Source organism: Pteropus vampyrus, unplaced genomic scaffold (genome assembly GCF_000151845.1).
Source record: "Pteropus vampyrus isolate Shadow unplaced genomic scaffold, Pvam_2.0 Scaffold12, whole genome shotgun sequence".
Lineage (NCBI taxonomy): Eukaryota > Metazoa > Chordata > Mammalia > Chiroptera > Pteropodidae > Pteropus > Pteropus vampyrus.
The window spans coordinates 16,504,703-16,521,641 of NW_011888793.1; the positions used below are offsets into that span (position 1 = coordinate 16,504,703).

The 16,939-nt window shown below is 33.3% G+C and overlaps 1 protein-coding gene across 1 annotated transcript in view; it reads left to right on the forward strand.

Moving 5' to 3' along the window:
• Positions 1–16,939, forward strand: part of NAALADL2 (N-acetylated alpha-linked acidic dipeptidase like 2) — a gene marked incomplete at its 3' end in the record, with an annotated part of 657,209 nt that overhangs the window by 193,314 nt on the left and 446,956 nt on the right. Inside the window, exon 2 of the mRNA XM_011380947.1 lies at positions 521–1,022. Coding sequence (XP_011379249.1) covers positions 521–1,022 — 502 coding nt within the window. The remainder of the gene's footprint in view (positions 1–520; positions 1,023–16,939) is intronic.

The following is a 16,939-nucleotide window of genomic DNA, read 5'->3' on the forward strand; positions in this document are numbered from 1 at the left end:
TACTTCATTTGTTGTTCTGCCTATTCTTATCCTAAATTTGTGTTTTAAAAAATTGATTCTGGTAATGTAAATTATCCCAGTGTCTTTTATTCCCCCCTTAACTTATCAAATAGCAGTTTTATTGCTTTTGTCCTTAGTTTTTTCTTAAAAGTGATTTTGAAAATGTGTAAGCTTAAATTTTGCCTTAATTGTAATATGTGCATTTGTGACTGTAGTTTTTTTCTTGAGCTTCAGAGGTTAATAGTATATGTGTGTATATGTGTGTATATTTTGTTCTCTCATAAGCTATTTCACTAAATACCTTCTACTTTTTTTTTTTAATATTTTTTCCTCTAGTAACATGAATACCAAAACATAAATAATTAACTAATATATGATATTCCTATAGGGGCAATGCATTTCTGCTGATTTTAATCATGAAAATTTTATGGACATATAATATAGTTTACTGTTGTGTTTTCACTTTGGATGTTTTCTTTATTGTTTATTTTAAGAAACTATACTTCCCTTATTTTCACAGGTAAAAAGATGGCCTATCAAAAGGTCAGTGCAGATCAAAGAGCTCCAGGACATTCACAGTACTTAGACAATGATGACCTTCAAGCCACTGCCCTTGACTTAGAGTGGGACATGGAAAAGGAACTGGAAGAACCTGGCTTTGATCAGTTCCAGCTAGACAGTGCTGAGACTCAGAACCTGGAGAACTCAGAGACTGCGGACCTCAATCTTGATTCCATTCAACCAGCAACTTCACCCAAAGGCAGGTTTCAGCGACTTCAGGAAGAGTCTGACTATGCTACCCATTATACGAGATCTGCACCAAAGAGTAACCACTGCAACTTTTGCTGCCTTTTCAAAATACTTTGTACAGCCATCATTTTATTTATTTTTGGAATTTTGATAGGCTATTATGCACATGAAAATTGCCCTTCAAATGCTACATCTTCAGGAACACTTGATCTTCAGCTATACCAAGAGATTCTCAAGACAATCCAAGCAGAAGACATTAAGAAGTCTTTCAGGTAGGTATCGAAGAAATGGATGTTGGTAGGATGCATTTCCTGGGAAAGGTGTTTCACAGAGAGTAGTGAGCTGGTGATCATAGTTTAAGGTTAATCTTGCAAGCTGATAAACATAACTTACCAGCATGTTCTTCATAGAGGGGGTACACATTTTCAGATTTATGATACTGTAATACAAATTTATGATGCCGTTTTATTAATTGATAATAAAAACTATAGCTACTATGGAGACTAAAAGACTTGAGCCAGTGCATTTTCTCCCTCTTGGGAAGCCCAAGTAGTCTAATGAGATTCAAAGACTGTTGGATGTACTTGTAATAAAAACTAAGGCATTAACCATATGATTACATTTGCATTTTTAATGACATCAGAATAAAGAAAACCTTCTTTATGGGCAGAAGTAATTATCTCTTATGGTCAGGAGCTAAGACAAGCACTGGTAAAATTTGATCCCCTGCATCCCTGAGCATCCTAATAAGCATATTTTTATTGAAACACATTGAGTTTTATATATCAGGCAATTCTAAAAGCTGACCTCTCTTTTTAAGGTAAGTTAGCATATGACTTGTCTAGCTAGAACCTGTTGACTTTTGATAAGAAACTATTCTTTATTAGGTCTTAATTATGAGTTCTTGAGAAAAACTCCACTGATGTCATATAACCAATGGGTAACTTGAAAATTTTGTTGCTTGTTATATTATCATACATGTTCTTCTAAAGTGTTCCCCAGTTTACATGTTCATTTAAGTGAGGAACTGTAAGGGGAAGATTAGATATTAACTTCCACATATATTTTTCATGTTTGTTGAGAAAAGATAGCCATAGATGAATCATATGAATATTGTTTGTAGGTAAAGGAGAGGATGCTACTTTTCTAGTATATTCTTTCTGGATTACACTGACTTATTACAGCCAAGATATAGGCATGTGTTTATTTCTAGGGATTGTCTAAGGAAAATACCTACTGAAAATGGATCGTTTAATCTGTGTGCTAAAATATCACATGTATTGATGTTGGTGAATTATTATTCTCTTCCTGAATATCATATTGGAATGACTAATTGGAATTTGTTTCCTACCCTCTTCTGTGTCTACTATTCAATGTAGCATAAGCATCCCCAAATATTCAATATGCAGATAACACTTTCTATGGTATTTCCCAATGTAAAATTGTTTATACTGAATTGACGTGAAAGATATCCATTGTAGTATAATGAGTTATTGTATCAGTCAGTATCCAACCAGGAGCATAAAAAACTGAATATTTAAAGCAGAGAAATTCTATCTGTGATGAAAAACTGAGAATCCAATCTGGGGACACCGAGGCAGTCCAGAAATTAACAACAAAATGAAACCATTACTGAACCTAGGCTGGAGAAACAAAGGGAGTTGGGAGTAACTTGGTAGAAGTTGGAACTTTCTGCATATACAAATGTATTTGTGTGTGTGTGTGTGTGTGTGTGTGTGTGTGTGTGTGTGTGTGTGTGTGTGTGTATGGGAAGTGTCTCAGCCAGAGACACAACTGAAGACAGAGAGTAAGAAGTACCACAGCTTCTCCCATCTTCCTGCCTTGCAGTGTTTTACCAGTTGTCCCATTGGCTGAACTCAGCAGGAAGGCTGTTGACTCAGAGCTTGGGGAACTCATCCTGAAGGCTTTACCTCCCTGGGGTCTGTTGAAATAGATCTATCTGACACAGGATGTTATTAAAAGGGAGAAAGAGGGGGAGAAGAAGTGGGAGAGGAAGGTAGAGAGAGAGGAGAAAAAAAATAAAAGAACTTTTTAAAACCGTGTCTACTATAACTTCATTGTGGACATTTATTGTACTACAAAAGTATTTTCTAGAAAAGGATCTATGAGTTTATTTTCTTCTTAATATTAGAAATAATTATGTTCTTTCCTGAGCAACTGCTTAATTTTTAATTTATGGACACAGTGACTCTCGTAACCAAGCCTGCTTCTCTTTTACTTTGGCATTAGTTAGTTCAGAGTCAAATCTGTATTGAAATAATAAGGAACTTAATGGCATGCATTTTGTGTACTAACTAGCTTACACATTTATTTTCTCTCCTTATATCCCTTCGCTTTCTTTGTCTTATTTTTTTCAGCGCTGCAGACATCTTTAAAGACTGATTTATTTCCTCTTTTCAAATAGGCAGCTGGTTCTAAAATTTTAAATATATAATTAAAAAAACATTTGTTACTTTCCTCAGACTAGGATTTGCATGACAATAAAGCTTATATTCTCCTCTTAAACTTGAACATCAACAAAATATATATTTCAAAGCTAGCTACAAAAATATAACCACCAGAAATTATACTTCCAGGCAGTATTCAGTAGATGAACACAGATTCACAATTATGCTCTGTCAAATAACAACAGTTTTTTTTTAATTGAAATAGACTTTTTCTTTAAAAACATTTTTGTTACAAATACATCTATAGTAACTTTCTCCAAAAAAAAATCTCTTCAGCCAAAGACAGTCATTCCCCAATAGTCATGCTAACAACATGTCTTACTAAGAATTCCTGTGTTAACAAAGTCATTGTAAATTTAACTCTGTACATCACAGCTTCCTACTGTTATTTTTTATCAATTTTTCATTGATTATGGTCTCTCACAGGCCTACTATTTTGTTCATCAATTGCTATCTCTCTATTGGGTCTCCATTTCTGCCTATGCTCTGAAACTATGTCAGTTCTTGCCACACATTCTAACAGTTGTGAAATATAAAAGATATTTTTTATAGTAGATTATACTGCAGATTCCATGAGAGAATGGACAAATTTACTTTGCCACCATTAGACTATTGTCTAGCAGACATTAAGTATTTTACTAAGGGAGAAAATGAATGTATAAATAAGCGAGAAACAGATCTCTGTTTAATTGATCAATTATATTATGTATTTTGAAAATTATTTTACTTATTATTAGATTTTTTATATAATTATATTCAAACATTATGAATATAGTTTTATTTGTAATAAAATTATAAAATACTACTGTAATATAATTATATTATAATCAGAGAATATGCTATGTTCTATTTTTAAATAAATGAAAACTCCTGTAAAACCAGATACTGTAGAAATGTTAAAGTATCACTATTGATATCTCAGTTTCAGTTGAAGCTTGAAGATAGTTGATATTAATTTCTAATTAGCGTCAGCATGCAGAACTTGAATTAAAAAAAAAGAAAGATATATCAAATTCTGAGATGATCCTAAGAATGACTGCAGAAGTTAAAAAATAGAGTAAAAAAAGAGGGTTTTTGGAGAGATCTGCTAGTGGTGGTACAAGTCCCAACCTCTCTTTAAGGAGAAAACCTATGTAGTCCAGTGAAAAAAGGGTTTAATAGAACTACTTAGAAGAACTTGATACATGCCTCACACAGAGCGTCTGACTTCTACCTGAGAAATCTAAGTGAAAAGACATGGACTAGCTATTTGCTGATAAAAATTTAGAAGGAAGAAGTGACTTTTTTGGGTGGCCTATGGCAAAGTTTATGTCTGTGGACTCTGTGGGAGAGGGAAGAGGGGGAATAGGGCGAGACCAAAAAACCCACAAAGCGGGAACAAGGGGAAGATTCAGCTGCCAACTCTTGCTAGATTCAGAGAGCACCAAGTCAGTTCATGAAAGTGTCAAGTGAGAACCTTTTGCTCTCACTTTATCTATCCTCACTTGCTCTGTTGCATCTTGTAGATGTGTCAGGAGCTCTGAGGGAGGAGGTATAGAAACACATAGAGAAGAAGCTGATTGCGCTCCCTTCTTTGACTGCAAGGTTCCCAATCTAGAGATGGTTATAAAAAGTAGGTAACAGTTCATAGTTCTGACTATTAAATGACACTAAACACTTTAATTATTTACTGGAGGAACTCGAATCACTTAACAGCGAACAGTATTACTAGAGTTTACTATTCAGGAACAGGGCAAAAACTAAACCCAACAAATAACTGTGAATAAGAAGAAAAAAAAAATACATTATGATTACATTCCCTGAGTAATGCTTGCTCAATATAGACATTACACATGTGTTATTTTTATGTGTAATATTTTAGAAAAGAGCATATTTGAATAATGCGTTGGTTCATAGAGAATCATTGGTAGACATATTGACTGTATATCTCAGTTTGAGAACCTAGTTATCCATGATAACGCTGTATAATATGTTAACATAAGCCAGGTACTTGGCATCATATTGACCAAATAAAAGAATATCAATGAGAGGTTTAGTAATACTTGATCGCATTTATAGGCATGATCAAGATTAGCTTAGGAATATGAAGACCATATAGTATATGTGTAAATGTGTGTATGTGTGTGTGTGTGTGTGAATCAGTCTTCTAATAAGATTCTCTTGATCACTTCTACCTATGCTTAACTCATTGCTATTTGAAAAATACATTCACTCTTTTGCATCATTGATCTATTGCTCCCATGCATCTTCTGTGTAAGCAGACAGAATATATAATACTCAGATATATATCAGATATTTTCAGATGCATCAGATTCAAAATAGGCCATTAAAAGTGGTTTAATGTATGCTTTTGATGCCTTGGAACAGTAACTTCTTAAATAATTCAAGTTTATTGTAAACTTCAAAACAGGAAGCTGGGCTTACACAATAATCTATGAATAGCAATAATCTATTTGATTGGGCCTTCAGACATGGAATCTGTGTGCAATTAGCTCCAAGGACCTCAGTTATCACAGTACTCTGATTTTCACTGAAGTGTTGAACCACTCAAGTTACTTAGCTCCCTTTTCATCTGTACTACTTTTTGTTTGCCTTATTGTTTCTTTTCCCAGCACCAACTGCTATTTGTATTCCCCCAAATATTATTCTCCCCATTTCTATTCCCCAGAATGAAATATGATTATTATTTTTTGGAGGCCCAGGGACATTTGTGACTCTGTGTCAAGTGCTAATCCCCAGTCTAATCAGCTTTGGTCAATTGGGATGCTGGTGACCTTGTGTAAAACATGCTTAACTAGGGCTATTGAGAGACCTCCTTAACTTAGAAGTTAAATGTGACAGGTACAATTTTTTTTTCCTATTCTATAATAAAATCATCAAGCCTTTATCATCTATATTGTTGAATGAATGGTGTATATGCGTATATGTGTTTGTACATATATTAAAGATCATAAACATTGCTAAACAATGTTGAAAACTTCAAAATTTGTTAGCAAATATCATTATGAAAAAATATTTTGAAGTGGATGAACCAATGATGTTAAGTGGATTTTTGAATGGAGGAATGCTGCCACTTGACAGCTGTAGATGCTGTGAAATGGTGAGAAGGCGAAATGTGTTATACCCTAATTATGACTAATGTGGTATCTTTTTTATTGAAAGGGTATTATTGTTTTTCTTACTTAAAAGCACAATATAAACAGAAAGTTATAAAGAATAAAGTCAAAACCACTGATAATCTTAGCATCTTTTATCATTTTTTTCTTTCCATATTTTTCCTGTTGATCAGCACAATTAAATTATGCCATGTATATCCTTTTGACATCTGCTTTAGAATTTTTTTCTCTTCCAATAGAGTTAGAACCGTTGTTTCAAGCCAATAATATAGAGTTAAATAATTATATAAACATACTGCTGGTATTCCCTTATATGCATGTCATGGATTTATTTAACTTATTTCTTATAAATAGGTATCTCTAAGTTCTTTTGATTATCTCTGCAAATATTCTTGTATGTAAATCTTTGAGTGCTTATTTAATTATTCCTTTCTGATAGATTCCTGGAAGCAAATCACAGATTCAGGGCATTTAAATATGTTTAGTTATTTTGATTTGTGTTACCATAATGCCTTGCAGGGCCATCAGCCTTCCAGGTCCTCATTCCTTTTCATTTGTTTTGATAGGCCACAATTAGTGTTGAAAAACTTTTATATCTTTAATTAACTATTTGTAGTTCTTTTTGCATTTGTGAACTACTTTTTAAATCATTTTCTCCATGGCTTTTATAGTTTCTTTCCTATGGCCTTTTTAATTTCAGTAAAAAAAATTATCGTAATAGTAAAATTGTCTGCTACTTTATGTTTGGTATCTCATCTTTCTGGACTTTATTTAGTAGACACATTTATTTGTTAATTTAACAAATGAAATGAACAACACATTAACAGCTCTAGAGATTTACCTATATTTAAATGTCTTCATTATTTAGACAAGGATGATATTTTTCGTCATTGGTTTGGTACAAGTAATTAAGTGCAAGTTAAATTATATTGTGAAATGATCTTTATAAACATTAGTAAAATATCATATTTTCTTAACTGGCAATTAAATCTCAAATGTTACTAATTATTTTCAACAATACTTCAATGAATGAGACCTCAATTGGAAACTTAGATAACATTCAATATTGTTTCAGATATAGGCATATTTTAGTAATTACTTAATATAATAAATTGAAATGAATTCCCAAGTCAAATTTGTTTTCTCTTCTTCTGAAATATACTTTTAAAGATGATCTCATTCTTGTCCTCTTTCTTTCTCCTCTTCCTTTTCCTTTACTTCATTTTTGCAATGATAGTATGTGTGTAACTCGAATGGTACATTTTTTAGTGCCAATAAAACCTTGTCATTGACACTGTTTGGTTAGGTTACCTGGCTTAATGACATTAAAGGAATGATAAATTTGCACATATATTGTGCTACTTCCTGTTTTATACCCCTTTCTGTGCCTATAATAGTTCTTTTTCATTGTTCTCAGACCTCGCCTCAGAATCCTTCTCAATTCAGCAGTCACTGACCCTTATTAGTTGTTCAGAGGTACATAAGAGTATTTGCCATTCTTGTCCTATATTATCTCTAGAGTGAATCACATCATCAAAATTAATTTCATTTGAATTATAGGCATGGATTTTTCTCCTCTGTAAAGGAAAAGTGAACACATTTATGAGGCCGACTAACTGCAGAAAGAACCCTAGACTAGACTAATGACAGCCTTAAACTGCCAAGGAGCCCAAAATCTTAGTACTCTACTTGTTAGCATTTACTATATTTTTATGATCTTTCTTAAACTAATTTGATCATCTTAAAGAAAGATGTCTCTGTTCAAACTATCTATAAATAAAATCTATAATTTTCTCTAAGTTTAATTTCACCTAAATCCTTGTTTACCTACCCTAATTTATCTTGACATAAGAAGCATTGGTTTTGCTTCTCTGTCTCTTCTTTGAACCCAGTGTGTTTGTTTTCTTGTTATAGTATTTTTGTTTATTTTGTGCTCAATCTCTTCATTCCTCTCATTCCTTTAAAAAATTTTTAATATTTATTTTGATAATTTCAAATTTCTAAAAAGTTACAATAATATACCATTTATTTGAATTCACCAATTGCTTACATTTTGCCTCATTTGTTTTATCATTCTCTCTCTCATCTATCCATCTATCTTTCTTTCTATCTATCTGTGTGTGTATATATATATATGTGTGTGTATATATATATGTATATGTATATATATAGTTTGTTTGTTCTTGTTTCTTTTCTTGAAACTGAGAGTAAATTGGTGACATCAAGCCCCTTTACCAAACACTTCAGCGTGTGTTTTCTAAGAACACAGACATTCTCTTACATAACTACAGTATAACAATCACAATCAGGAAATTTAACAAAAATACAATGCAGTTTTTTAATCCACATTCCATGTTCACATTCCCCTCATTCTTCCCTTTCCACATCTATCACTCATGTTTACTTCCTTCTAATAAAGAACTGCTACTCTGTTTTCCAAGGAATGTACAGTTGGTCTAGTTTCTTTTTCACGGAAGCTGACAACTGCACATTCTCTGCAGTCTTAAATGAGAGAGGCAAGTTAGTCCTTGACTAAAGAAAAGTTAGCTGTAGAGTCCATGGAGAACCACGGACTGTTTTACTGTCATTAGAGCACTAGAAAGGCTCCTTTCAAATCAGTGATTTTTTTCCTCCTTTGTTACCACAGAAATATGTGTTTGCTCTTCTGCTTATGTACAAATGCAAATCTTGATGTCATCAGACACTGTTTTCCTCTAGTCCCACCTTACTTTGCAACCATCTTTCTGTTGCTCCTCTGTTTTATGTATTTTTATTTTATCTCTGTGTTCTCTACCCTTCATTCTCCAATTTCATTATTTGAGGGAATGAGAGGAGGAAGGTTGGGAGAAATGAAGAAAGCAATAAAGCAACTGGCATTTTAATTGAAGAAAAAGATGTAAATATATAGCAAAAGTACATATAATTCAATATATGCAAATGATAACAATAAATTTAACAGTAATAGAGTGATAGTTCCTAAAAGAAGTAATTTACTATTCTGTCATTGATCTCTCCAGATAACAAATATACATTGTCTTAAATTTAATCATAGAAGGAATACATATCATAAGATTTATTTAATTATGCATACCATTTTATTGCTCTAGACTTTAGATAAAGCGACTGCTTCACTCAAGGTTTCTCAGTGTTATGCAGAATGACATTAATTCTCTTAACTGACTCGATCAACTCAAAGATGATAATTTATGCTCATCAAAATCATTAGGAATTTGGCCAAAGCAAGAGCAGCACCCACCAATAGGATGAATGAAGATCGTTGATGAAGGGGCCTTTGACTGCAATGGCCTTTTCAATCTTCACCTATTCTAATACTATGTAATCTTTGAGGCCTGGCTCAGGTGCCAATTCCTCCATGATATTCTTTTTGATCTCCCACCAGATGAGTTTTCTCATTTTTTCCTTGCAACTCACAGTACTATATTTTCTCTCTTTTTCTTGGCATGAATCATTTTCTACTTTGCAGTAGAGAAAGACCTATGAGTCTGACACAGCGCTTGAATGGTAGTCCACAGACACTCAGTAAATCTTTACTGTGGGAGAAAATGAACCCAGAATACAGACCTTCTTGATAAAACCTTCACGTCCATGTGGATTATCAGTTATTCTTAAAAAGAATGTGTGGATAGTCTCTGACTAAAATGTTTCGACTTATAATTTTTTGTCTTTATGGTGGTGTGAAAGTGATATGCATTCAGTAGAAACAATTCTTCAAATTTGAATTTTAATCTTTCCCCAGGCTACCAATATGTGATATGAAACTCTCTCATGATGCTGGGTAGTGCCGTGAGATGATTGTGCCCAACTGTAGGCTAATATAAGTGTTCTTAGTATGTTTATGATAGGCAAAACTAAGCTATGATGTTTTATAGGTTAAATGTATCAAATGTACTTTTGACTTATAATATTTTCAACTTATAATGGGTTTATTAGGATATAACCCCATCATAAGTCTAGGAGCATCTGTATACTACTAGTTATTCATGTTTACTATTAAAATTTGAAATTAAAATTATATATATCAGACCTTCAATTTTTGAATATATTTTGGCTACATTCTCATAGCCTGTGCTAAAATGTTAATTTTGAAAGCAGAGGATTTTCTTTTCCCTATGTAAACATGTGCTGAATGGCTACTATATTCCAGGTACTCTGGCAGTCAGTCTTCAGTTTTTAATGCTATTTTGTTTAAACTATATGGCATTTTCTTTCGATAAAGAAGACAAGAAAATAAAAATTTCACAGATAGGTATTTCCATGATCATAAGTTTTATGAAAGTAGATCTCCTCGTAAGTCTTTTTATGCCCTGCCAGTTTTAGGAATGGATTGTCACAATCTAGGGCCAGCTCTGCTTGAAGGCTTGCTTGCTTCTCATGATCAAGTAAATTCAAAGAATTTTCTTTGTCTCTTTGTCTCTTTCTCTCATTTTCTGATTCCCTCCCTCCCTACCACCTCCTCTCCCCTCCAACCCCCGACATTCATACACATACAAGTTATTTTATCCCGAAGAGTATATACTAAGATTAGGTTACATGCTTTTCTAATAAGCAAATTTTCTTTCTAAAATCATTTTCATAGAATCTATCTGATGTAAAACATCGAAACTAAGTTGTTAAGGATCAAAATGCAGGAATCCTTAATTTTCAAATTTGGTTTTTGTTACATTCTTAGTAGGAGGAATATATTTTATATAATTAGATGACTCTTTTTCAGTGAATATGTTATATGGTCAGTGAAATATTTCCATCAGATATAGCAACATCATCTGTGCTTAAAGCTTGTCACATTTTTCTTATATTTTTTGCTGTGCTGACTATAATATGCATTTTCATCCATTTACTTCTTGATCCCATTCATTCCAAAAAAGGAAGAAGATCAGTTAGATGTAGTACAGGGGAAAAACAAACCTTTTCCGTTGAGGATTACGTATATCAGTATTCTGTGGATTCACTTGACTTCCCGACACTCTTGCAATAGAAAAATTGGTAATGATAGTATTTTGGAGAGTAAAGTGTACATTAAACATGGAAAGGTTGGGAACCAATTACACCCTTATCTCTTTCATGTTCCTTTCACTGTCACTGAAATCAAGATTTCAATAGCAGGCATGACCTTTTGAGATTTTCAATTTGAACATCTCAATTTATGCCTTAGAAATTAAGCAAGGTATTTGGATATTGCAGCTGAAACTATTACTTCCATAATCTAACTGAATAGTTTACAGGAGAAATTTAAAATATATGTGGAAATAGATTATTTATGCAATATTTATCAAATCAAATTAAGTACTTTATTAGTCACTTGAAATGGATGTTTCTAGCTGATAGGAAAGTTAAATTGGTTGGCAGTTCAGATAAAGATGGATGATGAATGTTTCCTCCCACTGCCCTCATCCTGGGAAACTATCACAGAATAGATAGCTTCAAATTTTAGAGCCTTATATAACCACAACGTGATAGTGAATTTTATGTATCAACCTGGCTAGGCCAGAGTGCACAGATGTTTGGTTGAACATTATTCTAGATGTTTCTGTGAAGGTATTTTAAAAATGGGTAGATTTGATCTAATCGCTTGAAGCCTTAATAGAAAAAGATCGATCTTTCAGGAAAAAGAGGGAATTTTTACCAGCAGACTGCATTTGAACTTAAACTGAAACTCTTCTCTGAGTCTCCAGTATCCTGGTCTACCCCACAGATTTTTGGGCTTCCCAAGACTCTACAATTGTGTGAGCCAATTCCTTAAAATAAATCTCTCTGTCTCTCTACATGTATGTCCTGTTTTGTTTCTCTGGAGAACCCTAATTAAAAATACATGTCAATTTAGAGAACTTAAACCAATATAATTTGGCTTTTTTTTTTATTGTAGAATAATTTATTTAGATGTTAGGATTAAACTTAATGATATGAAAAATTGATACTGAAATTTTTAAAAAGGCCAATGCCCATCTTTAACATGTTTTATTAATTAATAAATTTCAGATCTTATTTTTAATGTAATTAAATATATGGAAGGATATGCTTTGAAATGATATTCTATGTGTCTAACTGTATTTGAACATTTTATTAAAGATGCTTAATCATTTTCTTCAACTTATTAGATTGTGGCATCAAAATGTAGTCAACTCCCCAAGCAAAAATGTACTTTCCAAATTTTGCAAAATGTCATTCTTACGGAAAAAAAAAAAAAAATTACATTGAAGTTCCCTTTCCTTTCATTATAACTGGAGCAAATATATTAAATTTTATATGCCTGATTTGGGAAATCAGTTTCTGTCTTCAATAACTGATTGTATTATAGTTAGGTCCTTTACAAATGAAATGCATTTCTGTTGCTTAAAAATTGCTTTCCTGTGCAACATGATGTAGTTATGAATTAAATCCAAATGAGCTTTATATTCACAATGTCATAATATGTAACTCGTCCCCTGTGGAACTTTTTTATTATCTAATACAAGGCAAGCTAATGTCTTCCTCTCATGGCTCACTTCTCAGAAGGGTATGCAACTTTCAGTATTAGAAATAAAGAAAGAAAACTATGATTTGAGACCAAATTACCTTTTTAGAAACTCTCTAAATCACAGAGAGCACCTTAACATGTCCCAAAATATGCAAATCAAATTCTGCTAGAACAAGAAACAAAAGAAGTAGTTCCAGTTCTATGGAGTACATTTCTATCTGTGAGAGAAAAATGAAACTGAACATTTTTCTTTGAACAGAAATGTGTGCAGGTGGTTTTTACTTTCAATAAAAATAAAATAAGTGTGGGCGTTTTCTCTATTTCTTCACTTGGTTTCATCATATTAACTCTATTCTGTAGGGAACAACTTGTAAGATCAGCTTGTACCAATATTGTAGTTCAAGCTGCTATATAGATTTAAAAACTCTAATTTATTAGCTTGATAATTTTTGTAATTTGACGAAACACATCAGATATTCCCTTACTTTAGCTGTCTTAGTCATGTCTGGGTGGCATATTTAACTGAGTATTTCAAAATGTGTCTTGCTATTTTATGTGGGCAAAGAGCAAAGGGAGAAAATGTTTATTTTAGTCCTGTGGAGCAGTCAAGATACATGTATTAGATTTTCATAGGCTGCTGCTACCTGTGGCTACCTGTGTGTTTTCCTTTTGATGGAGGCCCTTGCAGAGTTTTTCTTCATCTTTTGCACACCACAGCTGTATCTGAATCAGTTGCCGCTTGGTATAACTCGTGATCCAGATCAAAGCTTTCTTTCTTATTTTAAGTAGAGATCCTAATTCCTATAAGACCTATTTCCTCTGGTTTAATTTTTTAAATTATATTTCAAACAAATTATTACATAAACAAAAATAAGAATATTATCTGCATAGAAAAGTACTAGGGAGTTAGGGGCGATGCCAAAGCTATATACTGTTAATGGGGAAAGGAGACATCTCAACTTTTCAATATAAGGGTTTGTATTATTCTCAATCAAATTTATATTCCAATTTGAAAAGAACACTGATAGCCTACCATCACAACACTAATTCAAGGTGCCTTTTAAAACCAGGGCATTTATTCAGGCATGTATTTATTTAACAAATATTTATTGTAGGGCTACTGAGTACTGGGCTAGAGACAAGCAGTGAATAAGATATGCAAGATACTTGTATTTATGGTGTTTATGTTCTTCCTGGCCAGACAGAGGCAATGGGAACACACTTGTTTATGTAAACAAATTATAATGACGTAAAATTACACATGGTAGTAAGTAGGAAGAAGGCAGAGAAAGAGCATAAGAGAGAGAGAGAGACAGCAATAGAGAGGGAAAGAGAAAGAGAGAGAAAGGGATATTGACTACAATTTGCAAAGGTCTCTAAGGATTAATTTTGGATAAAGCAGTCCGTTCAATTTCAAATGGACACTTACTGTGTTCTGAGAGGGTAGACCAGTCCCTCTAGCCCAGGCTGCTTGTGGACCTGTAGGATTGCTCAGCAGCTGTTAGGCACAACTGCCTCAGCTCCCCTTGCTCAGGGGACTTCTATAGAGCTCTTTCCCTACTAATTTATTTGCTTTTTGCTGCAAACAAAAAAAACAAACAACCCACTTCTGAGGAGTGAGTTCAATAGACAGGAAGAGATGGTGAGCTCTGATTTCTCTCAGATTTCCATTCATTTGCAATGTTTAATATGGAATTAAACTCTTCCAATTAAGAAACATGGTGCTCCATTGATGCCTCTCTTTAAAATTATTGAAGGTAAAGTAGCTTATTTAAAGTTTAGCTTTTCTTCTCAAAATAGCCTAATTTCTGAAGATTGCCTCATCACTCCCAGTGTTTTTCTTTTTGCTTTTATAAATTTCACATTAGATACAGAACTGACGCGGTACGAGTAATAAGAGAAAAATTTTCTTATAGCTCAGTTTTATTCTGAAATGACCATTTTAAGGATATGTTAATCCTGGATTCTTGAGTTCTTAGTTTTTTGTTTAATCTGTTGCAATCTCTTGAAAGAGTTGCAGTTTGCTAAAATATGCAATTATGGTCTGACACCCAGTGATGTTTGTTAACTTTTTAAGACTGCAGGCAATATCTGTAAGGATTGTTGCTTGACAGACATGAAAATTTCACATGCATTTTCTTAACATCTACTTATACTGCAGTTTCATCCTTCAAGTGGATAGGGACCAGGCATTGGTATCCCTTTTCAGTTAACTTTTTGGCATGAAATGTCCAAAGAGGAAAGAAGTTGGGACCAGAGGATTTGATAAGGCTCAAGAAGTAGATTCTTAGAATTGAGAAAAAAAATATCTCTGTGGTAATCATGAAGGCAGAAAAGATAGTGATTGTGCTAGCAATTTTCATTCCAGAAACAGAAGTCTGTTCCTGTACTGGGAATAGTGGCAAACTGAATGACAGTATTGATATGAAATATTACTACAATAATTTGTAAGCAAGAAAAAGAAATTTGGACATTGTGGGAAATGACACTTGGAAAATAATTTGCTGATTAGTTGGAGAAGATAGCTGTGAAAGTGACATAGGATAACAAAAATATTTTTTAAAAAGTAAAGCGGACGATAATTTGGGGAGAGAGAAACAAGATGAGAATCACAAAATGAATTAAGTTTTCCTTCTGCCTGGTGCTTCAAAAGAGTTTCTAGATTAGAAACCTGGTTTAGAATGTAATCCAGAAATGCAATGCCACTGTGAGAATCTAGTCTAGAAAAATTTTAAAAGGTAAGAAAGGCATCTGCAGCATAAGCCAGTGAGAGAGAGAGAGTCAACAGGGGCAGTGGAGAAATAGCAACTCAGCTATTTAGATCTGAAAGGTCCCCCTCCCATATCTTCTGTGAGCTGTGTACAAGCACTGGGAAGAAGTTTATGATTTGCCCTAGGGAATATTTATCCAGTCTGAGTCTGAAAGTGAAATAAGCATGTGAAGAGGAACCCAGAGAAAGCTGCAGTACTTAGAAAACCAAATATACTTCTAGATCTCACTTGACCTTGGAAAGTTGCCCAGGACTTTCCAGAATCTTTGTCAAATCTGCACACTCAACGATTGATAGAGGTAACACAGCATTTTTCTGTGGATTAAACTATTTAATATAATTCCGCCATAGGAGTATTTAGGTCTAGTGTTTCTATATTCCCCAGAATTCTGGGAAACAGGAATATGTACCTGGAGCTATTATCAAAGTTACATGCCAACTCAGGTTCTACAGTAGTAATCTAGGTATCAACATCTGATCCTTTGTAGGTAGCTATTAATAGTATATTGGGAACATAAAATAATTAAAGACTTGGTTTCCATCAGCTCCTGAGTTAGTTTCACCCTGAAGCTATCGCTGATAACTCAGCTGTGGTCCACAGATAACTGTAACACAATTCACTTCCTAGAACATTTAAACTCATGTTTCTCATGATTCAGTGCTACTGTCTTCTCTAGTCAGGTAGTTGTAAAAGGGTAAATTAGGTTCATTTTGCACATATTATTTCTTGCAGTGCCAATACTACATTTCTGTCTGGGAATATCATGTTCTTTTGAAGATTTGAAGTCAGAAGAATTTATATCATAGCAACACAATGGATTTAGAAATGCACTTAGAATTGGTGTACCTGGGATCAAATCCCAGTCCACTATATTCAGCTGTATAATATTAAGCAATTTCTTAAACTTATGATGACACTGTTCCTTCATTATAAAATAATAGTTTTTTTTCTTCATATAAATGCAAAGATCCATAAAAAATATTTAGACAAGGGCCTAACATGCAGAAAATAATATGATCTGCTATTTGTTATTATTTTTGTTAGTAAAAAGGTCTTTAGCCATTCTTTATTGGCAATTTCTCATTTTTCACCATCCTTCATAGGCTGGCTTCTTGGAATGTAGCCTGTCTGGCCCATTGCTTCTCTGTCTCTCCCCTCTCCTCTCTACTTAACTCTCCTTTCCCCAAATTTATGGTATTTTTTCTTATCTTCTTTCAAGTCATATTATTTGAGTCTCAACTTCTATATTCTAAGTATTTTCCTGAAACAGTTATCTAAGAATTTTGATGTCAGCTAAAATAATTCTATTTTTTGTACCAACTACATGATTGTATTTGTAAAGTATAAAGTCAACTTTAG